The sequence below is a fragment of the Syngnathoides biaculeatus genome, chromosome 13 (genome assembly GCF_019802595.1).
Source record: "Syngnathoides biaculeatus isolate LvHL_M chromosome 13, ASM1980259v1, whole genome shotgun sequence".
NCBI classification, from domain to species: Eukaryota; Metazoa; Chordata; class Actinopteri; order Syngnathiformes; family Syngnathidae; genus Syngnathoides; species Syngnathoides biaculeatus.
The window spans coordinates 13,982,053-14,002,568 of NC_084652.1; the positions used below are offsets into that span (position 1 = coordinate 13,982,053).

The following is a 20,516-nucleotide window of genomic DNA, read 5'->3' on the forward strand; positions in this document are numbered from 1 at the left end:
TGTATGGTAATACAGAAATGCTTGTAATATCTTAACGTTATCATTTATGGCATGACAATTTGAGATTGTGTTACAGATTTTCACATGAATCATGGAAGTTGACACTAGTGCTCTATGGGATCATGCTCCCTGGGAAGTGTGCATCTGTTTACTTTATATTTACAGAGCAGGCAACCAATAAAAATTCACTTCCAGAACATTTTGTCCAAATTTGTCACTTGCATTGTATTTGACTGCTACTGCCAGCACCCTCATTGGCTGATCAATCATTGTTTTTTTCAATTATCCGATGTACATTTTTATCCGATTCACCAATTAATCAATGGGATAATCGGGAGAATCATTTAGTTTGAGTTGGAGGGAGAGCCGAGTCTTGAATAAGAGGCCCCAGTCTCAGTGGGTTTTTTTGTTGTTAAATAAAGGATTGGATTGTTATGTTCCATCATTCTGCTGTATCAGATGGACATTTTATGGAAATGTATGCACTGTATATGTAAAGCCTACCTTTGACGGCCCATTGGAGTACATCTGAATCATGTTCTCTGCACCCTGTTTGACCTTGAGCTCAATGTCGTTCTGTCTTTTCAGGGCAGCTAGGCGGCTGCTGCTTGTGCACATTCGGCTCTCGCTGTTAGGGGTATCTGGGGTCAGGGGGCATTCTGAGGAGAAAGGAAGGGTTAGGGCCTTGAAGCATTTTGCAAAACAAGCACTGATACAGAAGATGACTGGTGCTGGAGTTTGTCACAGACTTGAAATTGAACTCTGCTTGTAGGCACTATTTTTGGCAAGCAGCCTTGTTGAGGTTAGCTAAATAATCCTTCAGCCTAGCACGAATAATTATAACTTTGCTTACAGAAAAGCTGTCGGGTAGAAGCTTCCGGAAGCTCAAGTGGAAATGAATTTGTTATTACAGAATTTTATTTATTCTAAGAATAAAGACAGCGCTGCAATAATGAAGATTTGTAACAGAAGGCAGAGAGGAAATTAGAAGTTTCCTACCATGTCACAGATAACTTCAGAGGGATTATTTACAAAAGCACCCTTGTGAGGAAAAGAGGCTTGGAAAATGGATATGGATGTTTGAAGTAAGACAAGAACTTTGAACAGACAAACCATGTGTGTAATACATCACATAAAAACATTTCTCGAACTCTGTGTACTGTACAATGGAAAACCATCCAGAGAATAGGTTTTCACTGGTGTAATTGAAACGGACATGGAAACCATTCCCTACACAGAGTAAAAAAAAAAAAACACACACACACAACCAGCCTGATTTCTCCAGACCTGATTTGCAAGTTCAGTTTCTGTGGCATTTATGCCAAGGTAGAACTCTTCATAAAAAAGGAGATCGTGCTCAAAAAATGCTTATTAACAAATGTTTGTTTTTTTTCCAGGAAGAACATTGTCCATAATATGAATTAGTCTTGTGTTTTTAAAAGACACAACAATATCTTGGACCTGCAGCTATTGAATATTTTTCGAAATTATGTCAACACTTCAATTAATCGGATAAAAATTGATTTTGGATTATTAAAGGTCAGATTTTTTGGCGAATCATATCTCCAATGAGTGACTCTGTAACATAGACATATATACTGTAAGTTCGAGAAATTTAAATGACCTGATTTCAAGGCTCCTCGCAGCAAAATGTCTGACCTTATGGTTGGGCGTCATTTGAATTTAACTGATTTTGGTCCAATCGATTCTCGATTCTTATTCTCTAGAGGGCTAGGTCAAAACTGTTTGCATGGTTTAAATAACGGGTGTCCAAATTATGAATGTAGATTTTCTTAGCTGCCTGCAGCATAAACTAAAATTAATATTTGACTCAGCGTTTTATATCCAGTATCAATATCAAACCTTAGAACTAAAAGCCAATGTGTGGAACTAACACAAATGACCTAATATTTGTTAATTATTGTATCACATAAAAGTTACGGGTGGGGAGTATCGTCTTACTAGCCAAGTTCAATCGTCCGCGACTGTTATCGCAATGTCCTTATATCGCAAAAGTTTTCTGTCAATTGACTGTCTGTTGTCGTACTCCACAGGTACGTCATAGTACAGCAGCTCAAACTATCTGAGAAAAATTCTTTGTGTGCTTTTAACATTCTAAAAACATAGATGATTCTGATCAATGTGGGAAATAAATAATCTTTAAAAAAACTCAGTTGAACACAAGTGGTAGCAACACACAAACAAGAGGAGACAATACTTAGGGACATTCTTTATCCTCTGAAAAATAACAGACTGTTTTGTGTTTGATACAGTAATTACTTTGATCTTAATGATGTTATTACTGTATGTTTTCAATAAATATAATGCGGCAAAGTGCATTTTTTTCTATTTAATGAATGCTACGACATGTTTTTGGGTGGCTGGAACGGATTAATGGCATTTTCATTCATTACAATACAGAAAGCTGACTTGAGATATGGATGTTTTGAGTTGCAAGGGTGGTCACCGAACATATTAAAATTCTTACAGTTACCACTGTAGTAAAAAAAAAAAAAAAAACGGGGGGGGACTTATGTGTGGCATAAACACGGATACTGACCTTCAGTGCCTGAGAAAGTTCGTCTGTGACAAACAGTAGACCAACCAGGAAAGATAAGCAGAAACCCCACCCCACAAGTTGTCCAGCAACAAAACCCACCCATTCTGGCTGCTGGTCGAGACACAGTGTTTCTGACTCATTTGGGAAATAAGCACTGTTCAAGGTCTGACCGCGTGTCAAAAGGTTGTCCCATGACTGCGGAGCCGAGACACACTAAATTCCCAGCTCACGTCATTTCACCACGGTCAGCGACATTCCGGTGGCATTGCGTCACACAGAAAGATAGAAAGAAAGACCTCGTTCATCAGCCAGAGGGTCACAGAGTCAGGCTAAATTTGTTCCCACTCAAGATAACCATTTACCGAGAGAACTCTCTGCCCTCCCCCAAAACACATGCCCCCCCTTGGTCTACTTCCCAACATCAACTGAATTGGGGAATGTCAACGCCATCAGGCAGACAAACACCATTCCTTCACTTCCTTTCATGTGACCACTCGCCTCCTGACAACTGCGTCTTCAGTCCACCGGTGTAACGTGAGCGGGCTAAACAAGCACCACTGTTATGGTTGACCCTTTGCAAGTTTTACTGTTGTTGACAGAGTAACTGGAGCCAGCTTTCAACAGCTTTTGGAGGGGAACAATCGTCATCTCATTGTAACTATTGGTGGAATGCAACAATGTTAGCCTCTTGAGTGTGAGTCACCTCCAAATACTGGCTTGGGCTGTGTATGTGCTGATGTTCATGCTGGTGTGCTCTGACACAACACTGACAAAAGTACTTACTATGTGATACTTGGCATTAAAGTACCCAGTAATGAGGGACACTTTGTTGCTAAAGAAATAACAGAGTAGCCAAACCCTTCTCTAAGATTAGATGAAGCACAGTGTAAACCACCAAAAACTAAATACAGTATTTTCCCTACATGCAACCTAAAACCAGATTGAAATGCCCTTTTCCTTTAAGGTATTGATACAGTAAGTAGAGTAATGGACACTCAGAGGTACCTATGTTAAATTCAGGGGGCCAACTCTCCAAATACGGGGCCCCATTTTTCTTGTTTAGCCAAGCTCTTGGAGCTGGCCAAACTCCAGCTGCCAAGACAAGTCATTCCAGACAGGGCTGCTTAACACATGTAAATTACTTATTTAAGGCTCTATCACAATTGTATGGGAATAAAACCGTCTCACGCACCAATTACTATTTCAGGGAGGGAACACTGCTTTAGTTACCTTGTGATTCTTCTGGGTCTTTAACCACAATGTGGGCGTTGAGCTCCTGTAGCTCTTGGTGAAGCTCCTCAACCTTTTTGTTAGATTTCTTGAGCATGTTGTCGACATAAGCCAGGCTCTTCTTGTCTGTTGTGACCTGAGGAGGAAGTCCGATCATGACAAAATGTCTCATATACTGTGCTCTCTATACACTACTCACAAGAAGTTAGAGATTTCTTTACAATTTTTAGGGTGAACCTAAAATGCAGGAACCTTTAAAAGTGGATTTAATTTGACCTCTTAACTTTTAAACTCACATCCCACTGCTCAACGTTTCAGTACTTTTTCATAACTTGCTACAAGGAGCTGAATTGCAAAAATCCACAACATCCTGAAATTCTACCTGAAAACCCAATATTCTTAACGTTTGGGAGTAATTTACATTTTAGGATGTGCAAACACTGTTGATGTTGACACTAATGATAGTACCTTGCGCAGATTCTCTGCACCTTCTTTGATCTTTAGCTCCTTTCGGATCTCACGCCGAATCTGCTCCTTGATCTCTTCCAGTTTCTGTTGGACCATGGTGTCTGACAGGTCCAGATTGTTGCCCAGACCCAACCTCTCTGATACCAGATGACCCCTGACATCCCCCTAATAGATGAGAGAAAATGAGAAGTGGAGGAAGTGAGTGGAGAGAGAGAAAAGGAAAGTAAAGCAGAAAAAGTACTTAAGTATCGATAAATGGAATGTGACACATGTATTGATGAACAATAAATAAATAAATCCCAGTTTCCCAATTCAAAAGAGTCCCAACGTCAAATTGAGACAACTACACGACATTCGATGCATCAATTGAATTGAGACATGCTGACAAAACACAAAACGAAAAAGAATTAATGTCTCTTGTATTTGTCCTCTTAGCATGTGGCATTTGGCATCCACATGACATGCTTAAAACTTTGGCTGAGAAGGGACTGGAAATAGTAGCACATATTGCAGACATTGCGATTTGACAGGTGCGCACGTGCGCCATCTCACTCGCAAATCTCCACAGAAAAATGAAAAAAATCACGTGCATAAAATTTGTTTCAAGTAAAAATACATAGATATTGAAAGAAGTCTTTTATTTTGTGCAGTCTTGACCAATGTTCCCTCCAAACTGCGCCACTGCACAGTCGCGCACTTGTCGCACACTCTCAGCGGCAATGAAAAACAATCCAGCGCAGTGGACCATAGCATGACGTCTTATTTTACATTTTTAATTTTTTTAACACAAAAGCACACGGTCTTCAACGAACTGGTGCTCAGGCTACTTCTACTTCCTAGTTTACCTGACACCGCCCCACTCCGCTCTTAAAGGGATACACTCATAGTTACAAACAGTACACACACCCGTAACTTTATATCTGCGGGCATGACTGACCACACTTGTACATTTTTCAAATGTGAGAGATATTGGTAGTACCTGCTTGTGGTAATGGGAAAATGGTAGCACAGGGAATCTTCCAGTTATCGCAGCTCAGGAACTTTTTTATATATACGATATTTTCACACCCATACATTTAATAGTCAAGGCTCAAACAACTGTCAGAACTCATAAGCATTATAACAGATATAAAATTTGAGGGTGAAGGCTCCATAAGTGTTTGGTCAATGTGGAAGTTCTGCAGTGCTTTCAGTCACCATACACTTGTATTCCTTCACTTTGGCCACTGAAGGATTAGGAGGGCATTTCCTTTACAGTGTGAAAAGAGTGGTGACGTGCTACTAGCCGATTCCATTAACCCAAGGCTGCAAATAAGGGTTATTTTAACTGTTAATTGATCTGAAGATAATCCCTTTTATGGATAATCAAAGTAGTTTAGAATGGTGAAAGAACAAGAGTACACCAAACTTTTTCAGAAAATGGCTTCTTATCAGGACCCAGAATTTACTGATCCTCTAATAGGGTTCATAATCAGTCTGAGCAAAAAAATGTAAGGGCTTTTTAGGGGCATTCTTAGGGGCTGAGACGTAAAAAAATTAGGGCCATCGTGGGAAATCAAGAGTAAGGAAAAAAAAAAGACTCACCCAATGGTGCCATCAACCGTTCTTGGTTCATCAAATGTTCCAGTACCTCAGTACCTGTGACAGTGATCACCTGTCGCCCTTTGTGGTAGTTCTCATTGATATGACCACTGTCAACGTCTTCACATAACAGTATACAGAAAAACAGATTCTAACTACAATTGCAACTCTATACACAAATGTCTTCTACTGATGTCTGTTTCAGCAGCCCTACTCTAGCTCCTTGAGCATACCCAGTGCCTCCTCTTTGTTGCTGCAGAGGTGCCAAAGTGGCTCTCTTGTCCTTTGCTCTGCCTCTGAGTGCATTGGCCTCGGTGATAAACCTCAGATTCTTCTTTTCTTCTGCTTCCTCACACAGCCTGTCAGCCTTCTTAATAACCGTTGATATGTCAGTCTCTATTCTGGCTTTTTTGGCTTTGAGGCAGTAGAGATGAAAAGTGGGCAGCAATGCCAAATGTAGCCAGGTACGAAGTCTTCCTTTCCCCACAGTGGTAGTTTTTAGCAATGTTACTGTCTTGGAACATGACTGCAAACACTTTCGAATTATTTTCACAAGATTTGTAACTGTAATGGCTGCAGATCACTTTTAAAGTCCACACGATCTCTGCCTTTAACGAGTCCGTCTTCGTGTATTGAACTACGTTCATAAAGCCTGACTTCTGGCTGGACAACTGTAGGTGCACATTAGGGATCGCAACCAGTTACAAATAACCGGTTATAACCGGTTTTCGGTTTTTAAAACCGAAACCGTAATCGGACTTTCGAAATCGGTTAAAATTTCCAATCATTTCTTCCGGTTCCAGTACTCCACATTGCGCTAATTTTCAACATCATTTCCACTTTTTTCAAGTTTCGCTGTTAGAGTAAAGTTAGACTCAAAAGAACATTCAGTTAAATCAAAGAAACATCAAACATGGCATAGAGGAAACGCTCCAAAGTATGGGAGTAAACTTGTTTTATTGCCAGACATCAAAACACTACTCGCATAACTCTGTGAACTCGTCACTCCGGAAGAGCAACAACAAAAACAGTCCATGCGGAACCCCGCACCCCAACTCGAGGTCCCGCGGGTGAATTATGTAAACACCACTATGGTACCATTTTTTTGCTACAGCTGTTCGGTTAAAAACGGTTATGAAAGTAAGCGTTTTTTTTGCGATCCCTAGTGCGCATGCACTGCTAGTACCATTGCCTGAAGTTGATGCTTCACTATCTTGATATTTTAGAAACAGATTCATACCAACGGAAGATGAGAGAGTCTTCGCCAAATCAGCGTGTCTCCTGTTTTTCCGGTGCGACTCCAGCGCTTTGATGCCCATCTTTTCAAGCTGGTAACTCTGCTTGCACAGATGGCAGTAAAACATGTGCCTATCTTTTGGATCTCGACGAACCCAGCTCCCAAACTCCTTACTTTCAACCCAAGCTTCTTGAAAAATGCACTTCCCCGTGATACAAGTTGGATCGATGAAAGAACTACGCTACATCGTAACGAAGATGAAGTGAAATGCCTACTCACGGAAACAATATCGACAAGATGGTGACTCGTTGTCAACATGGTGACTTCCGTTGACAATTTCCAGCTGATTTGGACGCCAGACGGATCGCTATTTTTTTTTTTAAATAAAAGATTAATTTCTTTTTTAAAGAGAATTTTGGCGGTAGAGGTCCTCCCTTTGTTTTTTTTTTTTTAATTTAAGGTCTTTTTAGGGGCTTGACCGGTTTTCGCGGATTTTAAGGACTTTTAGGAGCCCCTAAATGCACCTTCGAAAATTTAGGAGTTTTTAGGGACTTTTAGGGCCGTGTGCGAACCCTGTCTAAAATTAATTCAGCGGCTTCTTACTACATTATTCATGTCTGAATATAGTGCTATCTGAAATGACAGAAAACTGTGGTGCTCAATTGTCAAGATATATTGTTATATGAAACTGTTTTTCACTATTTCAATGTTCATATTTTTTTGCGGGGGCGAAGGTGAAAATGCCACCTTGTGGCACACTTTGGACTCCACATGAGTCTCCCCTTCCTCACTGTATAAGAAATTCCTCCCTTCTTTCACTATAGCTTCTTATCCAATCTGTTTGTGACCTCCAGCTTGCAAAAGTAAGTTTTCCCATTGGAGAGTTGTACGGTGTGGATGCTTTGGAGCCCCTCTTTGTCAACCCTGAGTGGATGCATGTCATGGAGAGAAGGCAGAAAATAGGTCTGCACTATCCCGGCAAAAATTATTATTCTGCTAAATATTGAAACCATGATTATTAATCATGATTATTCCTTATGTTAGGGAAAAAAATTTTCTTTAACTGAAATAAATTAATATGTAACAGATATCAGTGCAAAATGAAACTTTAAATAAGAATAAATGAGGTAAATTTAGACAAAAAAAAAAAATCTACTTTATCTTTGGGTTAGCTAATAACTATACGTTGGTGTATGTATATTCAACCGTAAGTGGTTAGGAGAGAGGGAGGACAGGGGCAGTTGGATCGAATCACTTTGTTGTAATGTTGAATTGCAGGAACAGGGGGGGGGGGGGGGGGGCGCCCAAAATAGATTACAGCTGTATACAGTTAATGCATGAAATACAATAACATTAAGCTATAAGGACCGACTTTTCATTTGAAAATCCTCATCAATATAGTAAATTGTCAAGGAAGGTATGCCTCTGTTGTTCTGCTCGACCACTGTTAGTTGTGCAGATGTATAAACAGCAAAAAAGCGACTTTTTTTTCCCCTGTCCTGTTCCGCTGTTAGATCAAGCAGAATAGAGAATCTGCTTCCACTTTATGTCAGAACAGTTTTACTGTGTCACTGGAGTTTTTGAGCTTCCTCTGTGATTTCTTTGTATTTTAATTTAAATTTTATTGAGGAACAGAGTTTATCAGTTGAACAGAACAGAATTTCTAGATGGGTGAGAGGGGGAAAAAAGAAAGATGAAGTACTACTAATGAACAGAATGAGAAAAGTAAATCATTCTATATCTACAACGAAGAAACAAATACAGATGCTGCATGAGACTATACCACTACATCTTATGAAGGAAGGACAGGACAAGATAGGACAGGAGAAGAAGCATGTAGGACAAGTGTTGTGAACCCACTACACAAGTGTAGTGTGGTGGAACTGAAAAGTGAATTATATAAGTCTATAGAATGACAATATAAATACGGGGATAAGCAATTTCCGCATAAATTGGTTATTCGTTACAATAAGTGAGTGGTCCACATCCACTGAAAGAATCCCAGACTTGCAGACAAGTGAATTCATACCATTGTGCATGCAAAAATGGTCACAGAAATGTCTTATAACTGCTGTTCTTTCAACGTGGAGGCGAAAGACCCAATCAGTTGACCGCTCCGTACAGGGCACTTAACCACGCCTCCTGAAGTGACGTCACGTCACATGTGCTGACGTCAGACAAACAATTAGGAAAAATATCGGCGCAGAAAGAAAGGAATAGAGCGAAACTGTCCGATTTACCGGCTGATTTCTCACTCACATTCTTAACTAACAGTGAAATATCGTTGAAAAGCAGACAGCAGGGTTCAAGTATTTCAGCGAGGGGTATTTCAATGGTATTTACATGCATTTCGACAGAGAAACCATTGATATTAGCGCAAGATCTTTCCAGAGTCAGAGGAAGACCGAGAAGCCACATAATATAATATATTATAACCCAAAGACGAATTCGTCATTGACAGTTTCCTATTTTCGTGTTACATATCACACTTGTGTGCAGAATCTGTATATGTATCTGTATAGCCGTTTGTGAACCACCGTATGAAGGAAAAGAAGAAGGCGAAGCTTGATTTACGAGTTGTTTCTCTCGTTTTCTTTGTGTAACGTCACGTGCTCCCTTCAATAATTATTCTTGAATTAGTGCCGAAGCTACGCAAGTCCCGACTGAGTACGACAATCACTACTTTAGTGTCCTCAAACATCCTTCCTTCAGTCTTGGTGTCTCGGTGCATGTCGAAGGCTTTTAGGACTCGCTAGTCCGGTTTAGCTTTGCTCGGTAGCCGCCAACAGAGACACGTTTGTGCAGTCAGATCATCGCGAAGTATCGCTCAACACAGATCAAGTGTGTCAATCATGCACACGTAGCTGTGTTATGCAAGCGAATAACTGCTAATTCATTTATATGAGACATGTATTGAAAATCAAATATAGGGCATACCTTCGTGCAAACATATCTGTTCCGGTTGATGGATTCAGTTGATCATGCGGTCTTCCTCAAAGTTTTATCCATCAAAGACATTTTTCGTACTCGGTCTTCTGTTCCGGTTGATTTTAGATGAATTCAGGTGATGCTGCGGTCTTACACAAAGTTTGATCCATCAAAGACATTTTTCGTACTGGGTCTTCGGTTTTGGAAAGGGTACGAATTGAACTCCACCAACTACCCTTTCAGGATACCTGTCGTCACTATTATAAAGTCCGTGACTACACCTCTTAACCATATCTATTGTTAAAGAACCCAAATACGCGATAAAAACGCCAACAGAAGCTATACTGGACCATCCAGCCAGCGTTGTCTGAGATTTGAGTCCAAATTTATGCAGATCTCTGGCCTCTGATTGGTCAGTGACGCGGATTGCGCAACATCCACGGAGGGGTCAATTGAGGACAGGACCGGGACAATGGGTTCACCCGAGAGCAACTTGGTGGACGGTACATGTCCCACGCTGAGGTACCCACAGCGGTCTGCTGGCCCCTCTGTGGCACCCTGAAAACTGGCCAATTGGTTGTGGCTCCAGAATGTAGGAGAGGATCCTGACCCAGACTATACAACTGGACTATGGTGGGACTAACTCATTGAAATATACTGTAAAAGTGTACAGAACGAGAAAATAAATCGGGGGATAAAGAAGACTTTGCGTGGAAGTGAATTCACAACATTGTGCATGCATAAAGACTGACAGAAATGTCCTACAATTACAACAACAGTTGTGATTTCCCTCTTCAATTTGGCAACTTTCCACTGCGGTCAGGCCACCCGAAAACTTGAAGTCAAGGCAGGCGCTACAACGATTGCTACTAGTCTTTTACAGTGACAATGCTATTTTAGGCTTTTATTTTGAAGTTGGCCACAGAGTGCCGTGTCAACCCTTAATGAAGCCTTAACCATACGTTAGCCATCTGGTGGCAGGCCGACTAAGTTGCAGGCACTGCTACAAATTAAGAACTTTCATGGAAACCCAGCTAATGACCAAAAAAGGGAAACCATTATTTCATTCTGCAGCTGGAACAGACAAAGATTAAATACGTAATCAGAGGCTCCAGTTTATTTAAATGACAGTTGACAGCGTTTTCAGCGCATTCTCCAGACATGCAAAAGGCTTCTGTGAGAGGAGAAAAGGGAGTGATTTTTCATCATTTTCAAGCCTCATTTTAAATAACTTCCTGATCAAATTCAATTTCACTTTATATGGAGTGTAAATATCAAATGCCATTCCATACATCTATACTGCATAAGAACAAATGTTTAAAAAAATTTGATTAATGGTGAATCATTTTAAAATGATCGACCAGCAATTAAAACAGTCCAGAAACTGAATTGGCACCTTTTTGTTCCGCTGAATAATAATAAAAACTTTTGAGGCTGGTTCAAGCAGTATATAGTTTTGGTACATTATTATTTATTAATAAAATATTTCTCATATAATATAGTCAGCAGATACATTTGGCAGAATTGATTTTCATGTATTTGTTCAGCCAAACAAAGTTTGTTGCAGTAAGAAAGCATGTCACAGATTGACAGCCAAAAAAAATCTTGAATTTCTTGCAGTTTTAACCCAGCATTACCTTTATATGATAGACATCAGTCAAATAGTGTTCAGAGACGCACAATTGTTTGTCTCCCAACCTTACCATGGCATCGTCAGTTTCAGCCAACTCCATTTCGAGATCCGATGACCAAACTATCCCATGCATGTTGGGCTGAGAAGCTAAAAGGTCCTCACAAGATCCCCACTGAAGTTCTTCCATTGCAAAGCATGAAGGATACGTCCACTATAAAGCCTATATTACCAGTAACACAGGCTCTGTTCAAAGCCACTTTCATTCACTCCACCAGATTCTCTCCTGCCATCTCATTTTGTCTTTCTCACACACGCCAGCGACAAAAACTGGGGAAGATAAACCGTCTGAGCGGCAACAGCCAAATCCCTATTAGCTTCTCACTCTGTGAGGTCACAGCAGCCGGGAATGGGACCTAATCTCACTCCAGTGGCTAAAATTATCCCAGGTTAAAAGCACAACACTGGCCATGTATTACGACTTTCCGAGCTTGGTTGGTACGAGAGAGGAACAAACACTACAAACAACAATTTAAAGTACACGCAGATGATAATTCACCCTGCTGATAAGAGGATTAAAATCTCAACACCAATAAAGGTGGTCATTCAATACAATTTTGAAGGAAATAGGGATCGGCATTGACTGTGGGGGAAACTAATCAATTACTTGTATGAACATTATTTTTAAAGTGATCGGAAATTTACTGGCACGAGCAATGAGCAGAATAACACGGCAATTCTCACACATATTCACGGTTCGCCATTCACAAATTCATTTGTGTTTTTGTTTCTTTGGAAGGTATCCCCAGCTATTTGCTGAAAAAAAAAAAAAATCACCAATATTGGTGTTTTTACAGATTTCTATACTTATATTTATACCATAAGATGCCATTGCCAGCAAAGCTGTGACTAAAGAGGAATTGGTCTCTAGGAAGTAAGGTGAAGTTGTATGGCTCCACTCAGACAACCTTTTTCTAAATAAAACCATCTGTAAGTGATTTGCTTTTAAGCGGAACGCTTTAATTGCTAATATAGGTAATTATAAATATTGTGTGGGCGCCAATTACTTTTTCCCCCAATGATTTGTGGTTACAAAGGCCACATAATGAAATAATTTGGGCTCCTCTCAGAGCAACCACAGGAGTAAAGATAGGGAATTCACTTTTTTTGTTACTTTATTTTAATCATTGCGTACTAATGGGTCCGAAGAGCTTCTCAGAAAAATATTTACTTATTATGGCTTTAATCAATCCCTTAGCCAAAGGATGCTGAAATGTTTTTGCCCTCGAAATACTTTTCAATCATCCACCCTCTCGTGATTTACTTTTTTTTTTGGGGGGGGTGCACAACCCTGTCTCCAGTCTTAGAGAGTAGAGAAATACAAGTGAGCTAGAATTCTGGGCCACTGACATAGCTGAACACAAATGTATGTTGGTGTACAAATGTATGTTGCTGTACCTTGTATCACCCCATGAGCCAATCTTGCACAACACATAATTAACAGTTAATTTTTTTACATTACCCAAGTTTGACTTGGGAATCAGCCAAGGACACATATAGTGTGGACAGTAGCTGCTTACAGCTGGCCTCCAGCACACTTCCAAATGTTCATCAGCTAGGGTGGAATAGTAAAATACTCCTCTTTGCATTCCATATGACAGTGGGAATTTTTTTCTCTTCTTACTGGTCCAGCAATTCCACTCATTTTTATGCCCTCTTTAGATTAAGAGAAAACATAGACGCAAAAACTGGAGGTAACTCACAGACTAGCTATTTAGTTCTAATGAACTTAACGCCATTTGTGCAACTGCAGTTACCTGTACCTTTTATCGCTGTTGTTTGCGCATGTGTAAAATTCTGATGTAATCGATTATATTTGCATCTCAAATCACGGGATGGATGATTTGCTGACGTTTTTTTTTTTTTTTTTCCACATCTACTAATACTACCTTAGACCAGTCAATTGCGATCGAGGCATTGAGTACCCCTGCCTTAGGGTTTGGGTTATACCAATGGTAGATGATAGAGACTACATCTTCCCACCTGGGCAGAAAATCCTTCAGGAATGTATCATAAATTGAGAAATCCTAACACTGCAAACGAGTTGTAACTAAATAAACTGGACAAAAACAAACTCCTTCAAATCAAAAGTTTAATGTTTGATGAATCAGTTATCATGCTCTCCCTGAGAAGTAACATCTCTCAGAATTAAACTGCAGGGTTTTCTATGTACTTCGGTCATAAACCGGATTTACATGCAGACTTTTTTTTTTGTCATTCAGAATCAAAGCTTTCCAAATTAAGAGCTCAAGTCAAGTGCTTACATGCGACGTGATCTATTCTGATCTGGTACGTGGATTGTGCTACATCTTTAAATAAGAATAGGTAATTTACAATAGTGACATTCCAATCAATTTAGCAAGATGGAGGTCAATTGTCTATTTAGCACACTGTGATTGTTTTTACAGTTTTATTAAACCAATGGATTGATAAAACAAGTTACATTTGATTAACATATGTCTGTTGCAGACCAGCTGTGATATTTTCAATTGCGTAAACGATGTCACCACACATTTATGTCAACATTCTGTTTCATGGTTTACACAAAACGTTTTTACATCTGATCAGTTTGGCAAAAGGAATATTCCACCTCTCTGAATCCCAAATGAAATTTTATTTGGATTCGATCAATTTATTCCGATTCAGGTACGTATATAAGGAGCTTTTTGATTCAGTTTGGGCTTGTAACTTGATTCTAATTGAAATACAAGGCTCCATGCAAATCAGGCTAGAGGTGAGGTGGCCAGCATGTCAAACAACAAAATGAATTTAAAACCAATGCTCAAGCATTTTAAAACGTCGAAAAAGCTGAAAGAACAAGATCCTGGATGCAAGCGGCCAAAATGAGTTCCCACCACAGGGTGTCCGGGCTCTCCCTGAGAGATAGGGTGAGAAGCTCGGTCATCCGGGAGGGGCTCAGTGTCGAGCCGCTACTCCTCTGCATTGAGAGGAGCCAGCTGAGGTGGCTAGGGCATCTGATTCGGAAGCCTCCCAGACACCTGCCTGGTGATGTGTTCCGGGCATGTCCCACCGGAAAGAGAACCCGGGGATGACCCTGGACACGCTGGAGAGACTATGTCTCTCGACTAGCTTGGGAACACCTCGGGATCCCTCCATAAGACCTGGAAGAAGTGGCTGGGGAAAGGGAAGTTTAGGGTATCCCTGCTTAAGCTACTTTCCCCGCGACCCGACCCAGAAAAGCGGTAGATAATGGATGGATGGATGGATGGATTAAAAAAAAGCCATTACACTTAATTGTGTCTTTGTAGTTGAATTTAACGACTATCCAACACTTCTAGAGGGATTATCACTTCAGGTTTACAATATGTTATCTGCAGTGAACCCTTTAATCATTTACTTGCGATGGACACCTGGATATTTGAGGGCAGGAAAATAATTTAGCGTGATAGTTTGGTATTGTATAGGATTTCAAGAAGAAAATATAGTTTGTACTTTTCCTGGTCAAGGTTCTTCCTGATTACTCACAGGTGAACTAGAGGTCAAAACCCCAAGAACTGAGAATAATGGCCACGTGAAAATAAAGCTCTCTGCCCTATGAAACCTATTTACTCTGCACTATAAGCTCTATTTGCGCAGCTTGAATGAGGACAGCATGAGGACACCCAGAAGGGCCTATTTTACTGAGCCACAATGCACGGAAATTCATGAACGGCCAATCAGATAAGACAGAACTAAATGAGCTAGTAAAACCTCCAAAAGTATGTGTTTTAATTCGACATCAAACAACAAACTGAGTTAGCCCCTTTTCCACCAACCAGCTCAGGAACTTTGTGTTCCTGGTAGCAGTTGTCCCTGGTAGCAAAATGTTCCTGTGGTTCATGTACTTTGAGTGTCCACTGCATCAGTTAGTTCAGGCTAATTTATCCAAATGAGGTGACCTATGTTGGGGGTACTGCGTTATTCATTACTGACACGTGCTATCTCTAAATAGGCTTTCCATGATCAGGATTTTTGGGGCTGATCAGCGAGTTTGAAAAAAAGAAAAAAAAAAAACCAATCAGATCACAAGATGGATCTATGTGTCTATTTACAAGCCCTGTTCATTTACTGTATATACTTGTGTATGTGATCGCCCAAAAACGTATATTTACAATCTTGGTTCATCTATCCCAGTGAGGCATAGTGACAGACAGAACAATTAATAGTCTTCTATGAGACTGCAGTAAGTACATACACTAATTAATCTATCCACTTTTTGTGACATTTTTTGTTTGTTGGTGTCCCGTGAGATTTTCAATTGTAAAATGTGTGCCTTGACTCAATAAACCTGGAAATCACAGCTCTGGTCAGATCATGTATTCAGGTATTCAGTTCGATCAAAGCAAGATTACAACTTGACAGAAATAAAGTGGGACCACTTATCGTGATGAAATTACTATATCATAATTAAATAACTTCATCCACATTGAAACTTGAGAGCATGATTCAACAGAACGGCAATATGTTTCCACACAACCACTAGCACTAGGACTAGCTTTGTTGCCTGCTTGCGAGCCGTATCATATCAAAAATAGGTGAACGTACGGCAAGGAAGCTTGAATGAAAGTTCTCTCCCGAGCACTGGTGACAAACCAACACACAAGTTGAGCCCAATAATCGTAAAAACTTCATGCGGTTGTATGGGAATTCAAGATGTTATTGTAGTAGTCTGACATAGTGCAATTGTGAAAGAACAAATTTGACTTCTAGTCTGATCCGAGCATTGCGTGCTGTCTGTCTCAGATGCATTTTTTGTCCGATGCCACCAACATTGTTTTAAATAACTTTATTGGCCATCATATTTACAGGACTATATCAAAATAGATGGGGAAAAAAACACTACTAAAATAAACTATGTTTTGGACTAAGATGTATTGTGCACAATGGCGATAAGGAATAGAGGTCATTTGAGGAGCCGATCAATGAGGGATCACCAAATGATGACAAAGCTGATCAGCATAAAATGTTAATTACTAGCCAATACCGATCAGCCTAACAAAACTTGTGTAAAGTCTGCATCTTAAAAAGAAACAAATCATAATCAGCTAATTATGAAGATGTACTTTAGCCCCTCCATCGGTGATGTATAAAAAAAATCCCATTTAAATACACCCTTGGCTTTTTTAAAGCCTTTTTAGCACTTAACATTTCGTAAGATCTTGAAACACTTAAAAGAAAAACGTTCAAATATATATTGAGTGACAGAAAAAACAATGGCTTAGCAAAAGTATTATTGTACAAACATAAAACAACAACCGATTAAAAAAAAAAAAAATCCATCAAATTGCATGACCGTATTACTGCATTGTGAGTAAAGTACAAAGAAAAAAAGAAAGACTTTGCGGAAGTTATTATTAAGGCCTTTTTATACTCGCGTGTGCAGTGACGGCGCTGATATCACTGCGGCTGTCACGCACGTAGTTTGCATTTATACTCCAGCGGAACCCGCCTGTGCAGTTTTTAAAATGTCCTGCAGTACTTCTCCAAGTCAAAGGTGTCACTTTGGGTAGTATTGGTTAGGATGCCACAGGGTGGAGTTCCTTGAGCACATTTTGACCATTTCCGGTAACCGTATTTCTTTTCCCTTCCGTAACAAAGGAACCACAATGACGACCATGTAACCGTCTCTGCTTGAACAAATGGACTGAAATGACCAGATGCAATTATGCTGCAAAATCAATCGAGAAGGCGCTTGCGTAGGTGGTATGTGGATCTGGGAGGAACGGTGAGTACGTCATCACAGCATGTGACTGAAATGGGCCAATCATGAAATGGACTCCGCGGCTTTCCACCCGTAGCAACTTTTTTTGACGTATGTACAGTCAACAGCACACAGGCTATGCAGAGGTGCTACGTGGGGCAATGCATGGGTCACATGATGCAATGCGGGTGTAGTCAACCTAGGGAGTATAAAGTGGCCTTTAGAGTTGAGATCTTTCAGCGCATGCACAAAGTGAAAAGGATACCAGCCACATAGAGGCTGGAGCAGCGGTTAAAAATATATAGCTATTATTGACCAGAAGACAGCCACAAGTGTACAGACGGAATGATAACATTCTTGCAAAAGGTCAACAACTGCTAACCTTCATGTGTCCATCTTGACTGATCTGTTAAAGTCCATGAGAGGAGATTGTGAGGGGCAGGGTAATATTAGGTCAAAGACTGTCATTTATTGTATCTGGAAATCTCCAAGTCTTGAAACATGACCTTCAACCCGGCCCCTTCGCTTCTGTACAACTCACGACAGTGAGTCCAGAGAAGAGCAACATCCATGTAAGTTAAATGCATTCAAATATTCTTTCATGAGCACTTGACTAGGAAAGAAAAGTCAGATTTTATAAAGCCCTTGCAAAATTACTCATTGAAACACAGGTTAAAGGGCTACTGACATCCATATATACATTTAAAAAAAAAAAAAAAAAAAAAAAAATCGATATTGTTATGAAAGCTACATATAATATTATTCACTTCAATGTCTACGAAAAAAAAACGAGCTGAGAGCCTGTCATTAATCCGCAAATTTGCGGAAGTTTCATTCGACATCCCAGTGGCAGCCATACTGCCTGCAACGTCATTTGCAGATGTCACACTGGGACAGTCTCTATTGAGAAGATGCTGTGCCACCTGCTATGGCAGATGAACAAAAGAGATTTTCCGATGTTTCTGACACCCCTTCTCAGACTGAAGCTCTTTTTGGGAGAAGAGAACATTTCAGAAGCAAGTGAAGTTACCGGGGCCATATTACCCTATCTTTTCAAGCCATATTTAGATGGTATGCAGATCACTTCTAACTGACAACAGACTCCCCAACAGACGGACGAGGAGGACAAGGAACCCGATCAAATATTTAAAATGACCTGTGTGTGTAGCGTACTCAGGAGGACCCATGCTGGGTGAAGTAACTACTTCAGGGGTGCCCAGACACTGGTTGCTTGGGGGGTTTGGCTCCTTTCTCCTCCCCGCCAGCGGTGTGACAGCACGGGCCACCCAGCCTCCCGGCCAGACCCACCTCCGCGTCGGGTGAAACTACGGCGACAGGCGATATGACGTGGATCTTTTCTTACGTTCTGAGAGAAGGATTACATCGTCGGACACGTACCAAGCTTTTTATATTATTGCTGCTTTTGGAGAGGTTGTTCGAGTTTGGTGACTATATGTCTAGTTAGATAGATTGTTCGTGTTACACTCTACTAAACTGTCTTTGTACTTCTATTTTATTGTTTTCTGTTGTATTATATTGTGTGTGTGATTAAATGGCCTTAAATGCAATAAAAATGCTTTGTTATATGTTGCCAGTTTGACCAAGAGGATTTATTCTAAATTCACACGTAACATATGCTATAAACTGTGAGATAAATTAGTCCGCCACAACCATTTTTTTAATAGCTCTATACATATACCTGTCATTTAGAACCCACAAAGCTCTTGTCCTTTGCACCTGTGCAATCTATTTTTCACGACGAACCGGGGTGTTTTGGAAAAGTGTGAAAAGTGAATCCATCCTTCCAAGTGCAAAATCAAGCAATACGACGGTGAAAAATAAGTTAATTTTTTTGCCGGTACAATAGGTATAGTGCCACAACATGGAAGTGCCACAACGGAAGCTGAAAAAGAGCCATTAGCTGGAGGGGGAAACTACAGCAGATTGAATGAGAGAAGGTTTATCCAACACAGCAGCGTGAAGGATGAGCTGAGTGGCTAGGTAGCCAGCAAGCTAGCCGGAAAGGCAGCAACTTGGTGTGGAATTTTGGCATCAATGACCACAAAATAGACCTGTAATTCTACCTTTGGCCAAGGTATGTCAAGGGATCCTGTTAAACCATTTAAAACTAAAAAGAAATGCATTTGTTTTTTTAAATAGAAATCAGGATTTAGAATTAAATTTATCATTATACTTCGTACGAGACAGGAGAGCTTCTCCTGTTTCAGTACATACAAAAGTGCAAGGTAAAAAATACATAAAAATAGACACAATGTATTTCACCCCATAGCTCAGTGGTGACAGCATTGGTTTGGTAAACCAGGGGTCATGAGTTTGTATCTCGCTGGGACCCCTACTCCTCAAGAGGGGTTGTGTGAGGAAGGGGATCCGGCGTAAACAGTGTGTTAAACAAATATGAGCGTTCATCTGAGTTGTTACACTGTGGCAACCCCTAATGGGACGAGCCGAAAGAAACTTACTTCTCTACACAATGTATTTCAGAAGATGTTGAAAATCAGCGTGCCTTCACATGATTAATAGCAAGGCCCATGGAAAAATGAGATGTCAGGGTGGTGATGGCTCTTGGAAAAAAATGTTTCTCAGTCTGTGGGTCCTTGCTTTTGTGCATCTGTACCGCCATTGCGAACCGGGGTGCGTAGTGTTCTTAATGTTCTGAGCTCTGCTCTCTGTTACTATGACGGATCAGTCAAGATGGACACATGTAGGTAACAGCTGTTTTCCCTAACACAGGGATCTCGCTTGATGGATGACCTGCGTCTGAAATGCACAAAACCCAGCAGGGACGAGTGAAGTGTGATCAATCTGTGTTTTAGCAGCTGTGTGTGATGCAGCACTATGGATTAAAGTAGTGCAGCGTGGTGCTGGAAATCAGGCGTGTAATTTTTTTTTTTTTTTTTGATAAAGGTGTAATTTGCTTGCATATGTGCACTAATTTCTGAATAGCGCACCCCCCCCCGCCCCCCCAAAAAAATAAATGCATGCTTACAGGAGCCCAACCATTTGAGCAAGAAAAAAAAAAAAAAAACTTTGCCACAACTTGAAACCAGACACACGAAACCAATTGTGGTTTTCAATCAATCAGAGATAGTGAATAATGGAA

General features: G+C 40.4%; 1 protein-coding gene across 3 annotated transcripts in view; it reads right to left on the reverse strand.

Moving 5' to 3' along the window:
• Positions 1 to 20,516, reverse strand: part of pkn2a (protein kinase N2a) — a 39,312-nt gene that overhangs the window by 14,388 nt on the left and 4,408 nt on the right. For all 3 annotated transcript variants that reach the window (XM_061838794.1, XM_061838793.1, XM_061838792.1), the window contains exons 2-4: positions 4,259 to 4,423; positions 3,791 to 3,926; positions 505 to 659 (exon numbers count right to left, since the gene is read on the reverse strand). In XM_061838794.1, coding sequence (XP_061694778.1) covers positions 505 to 659; positions 3,791 to 3,926; positions 4,259 to 4,423 — 456 coding nt within the window. The remainder of the gene's footprint in view (positions 1 to 504; positions 660 to 3,790; positions 3,927 to 4,258; positions 4,424 to 20,516) is intronic.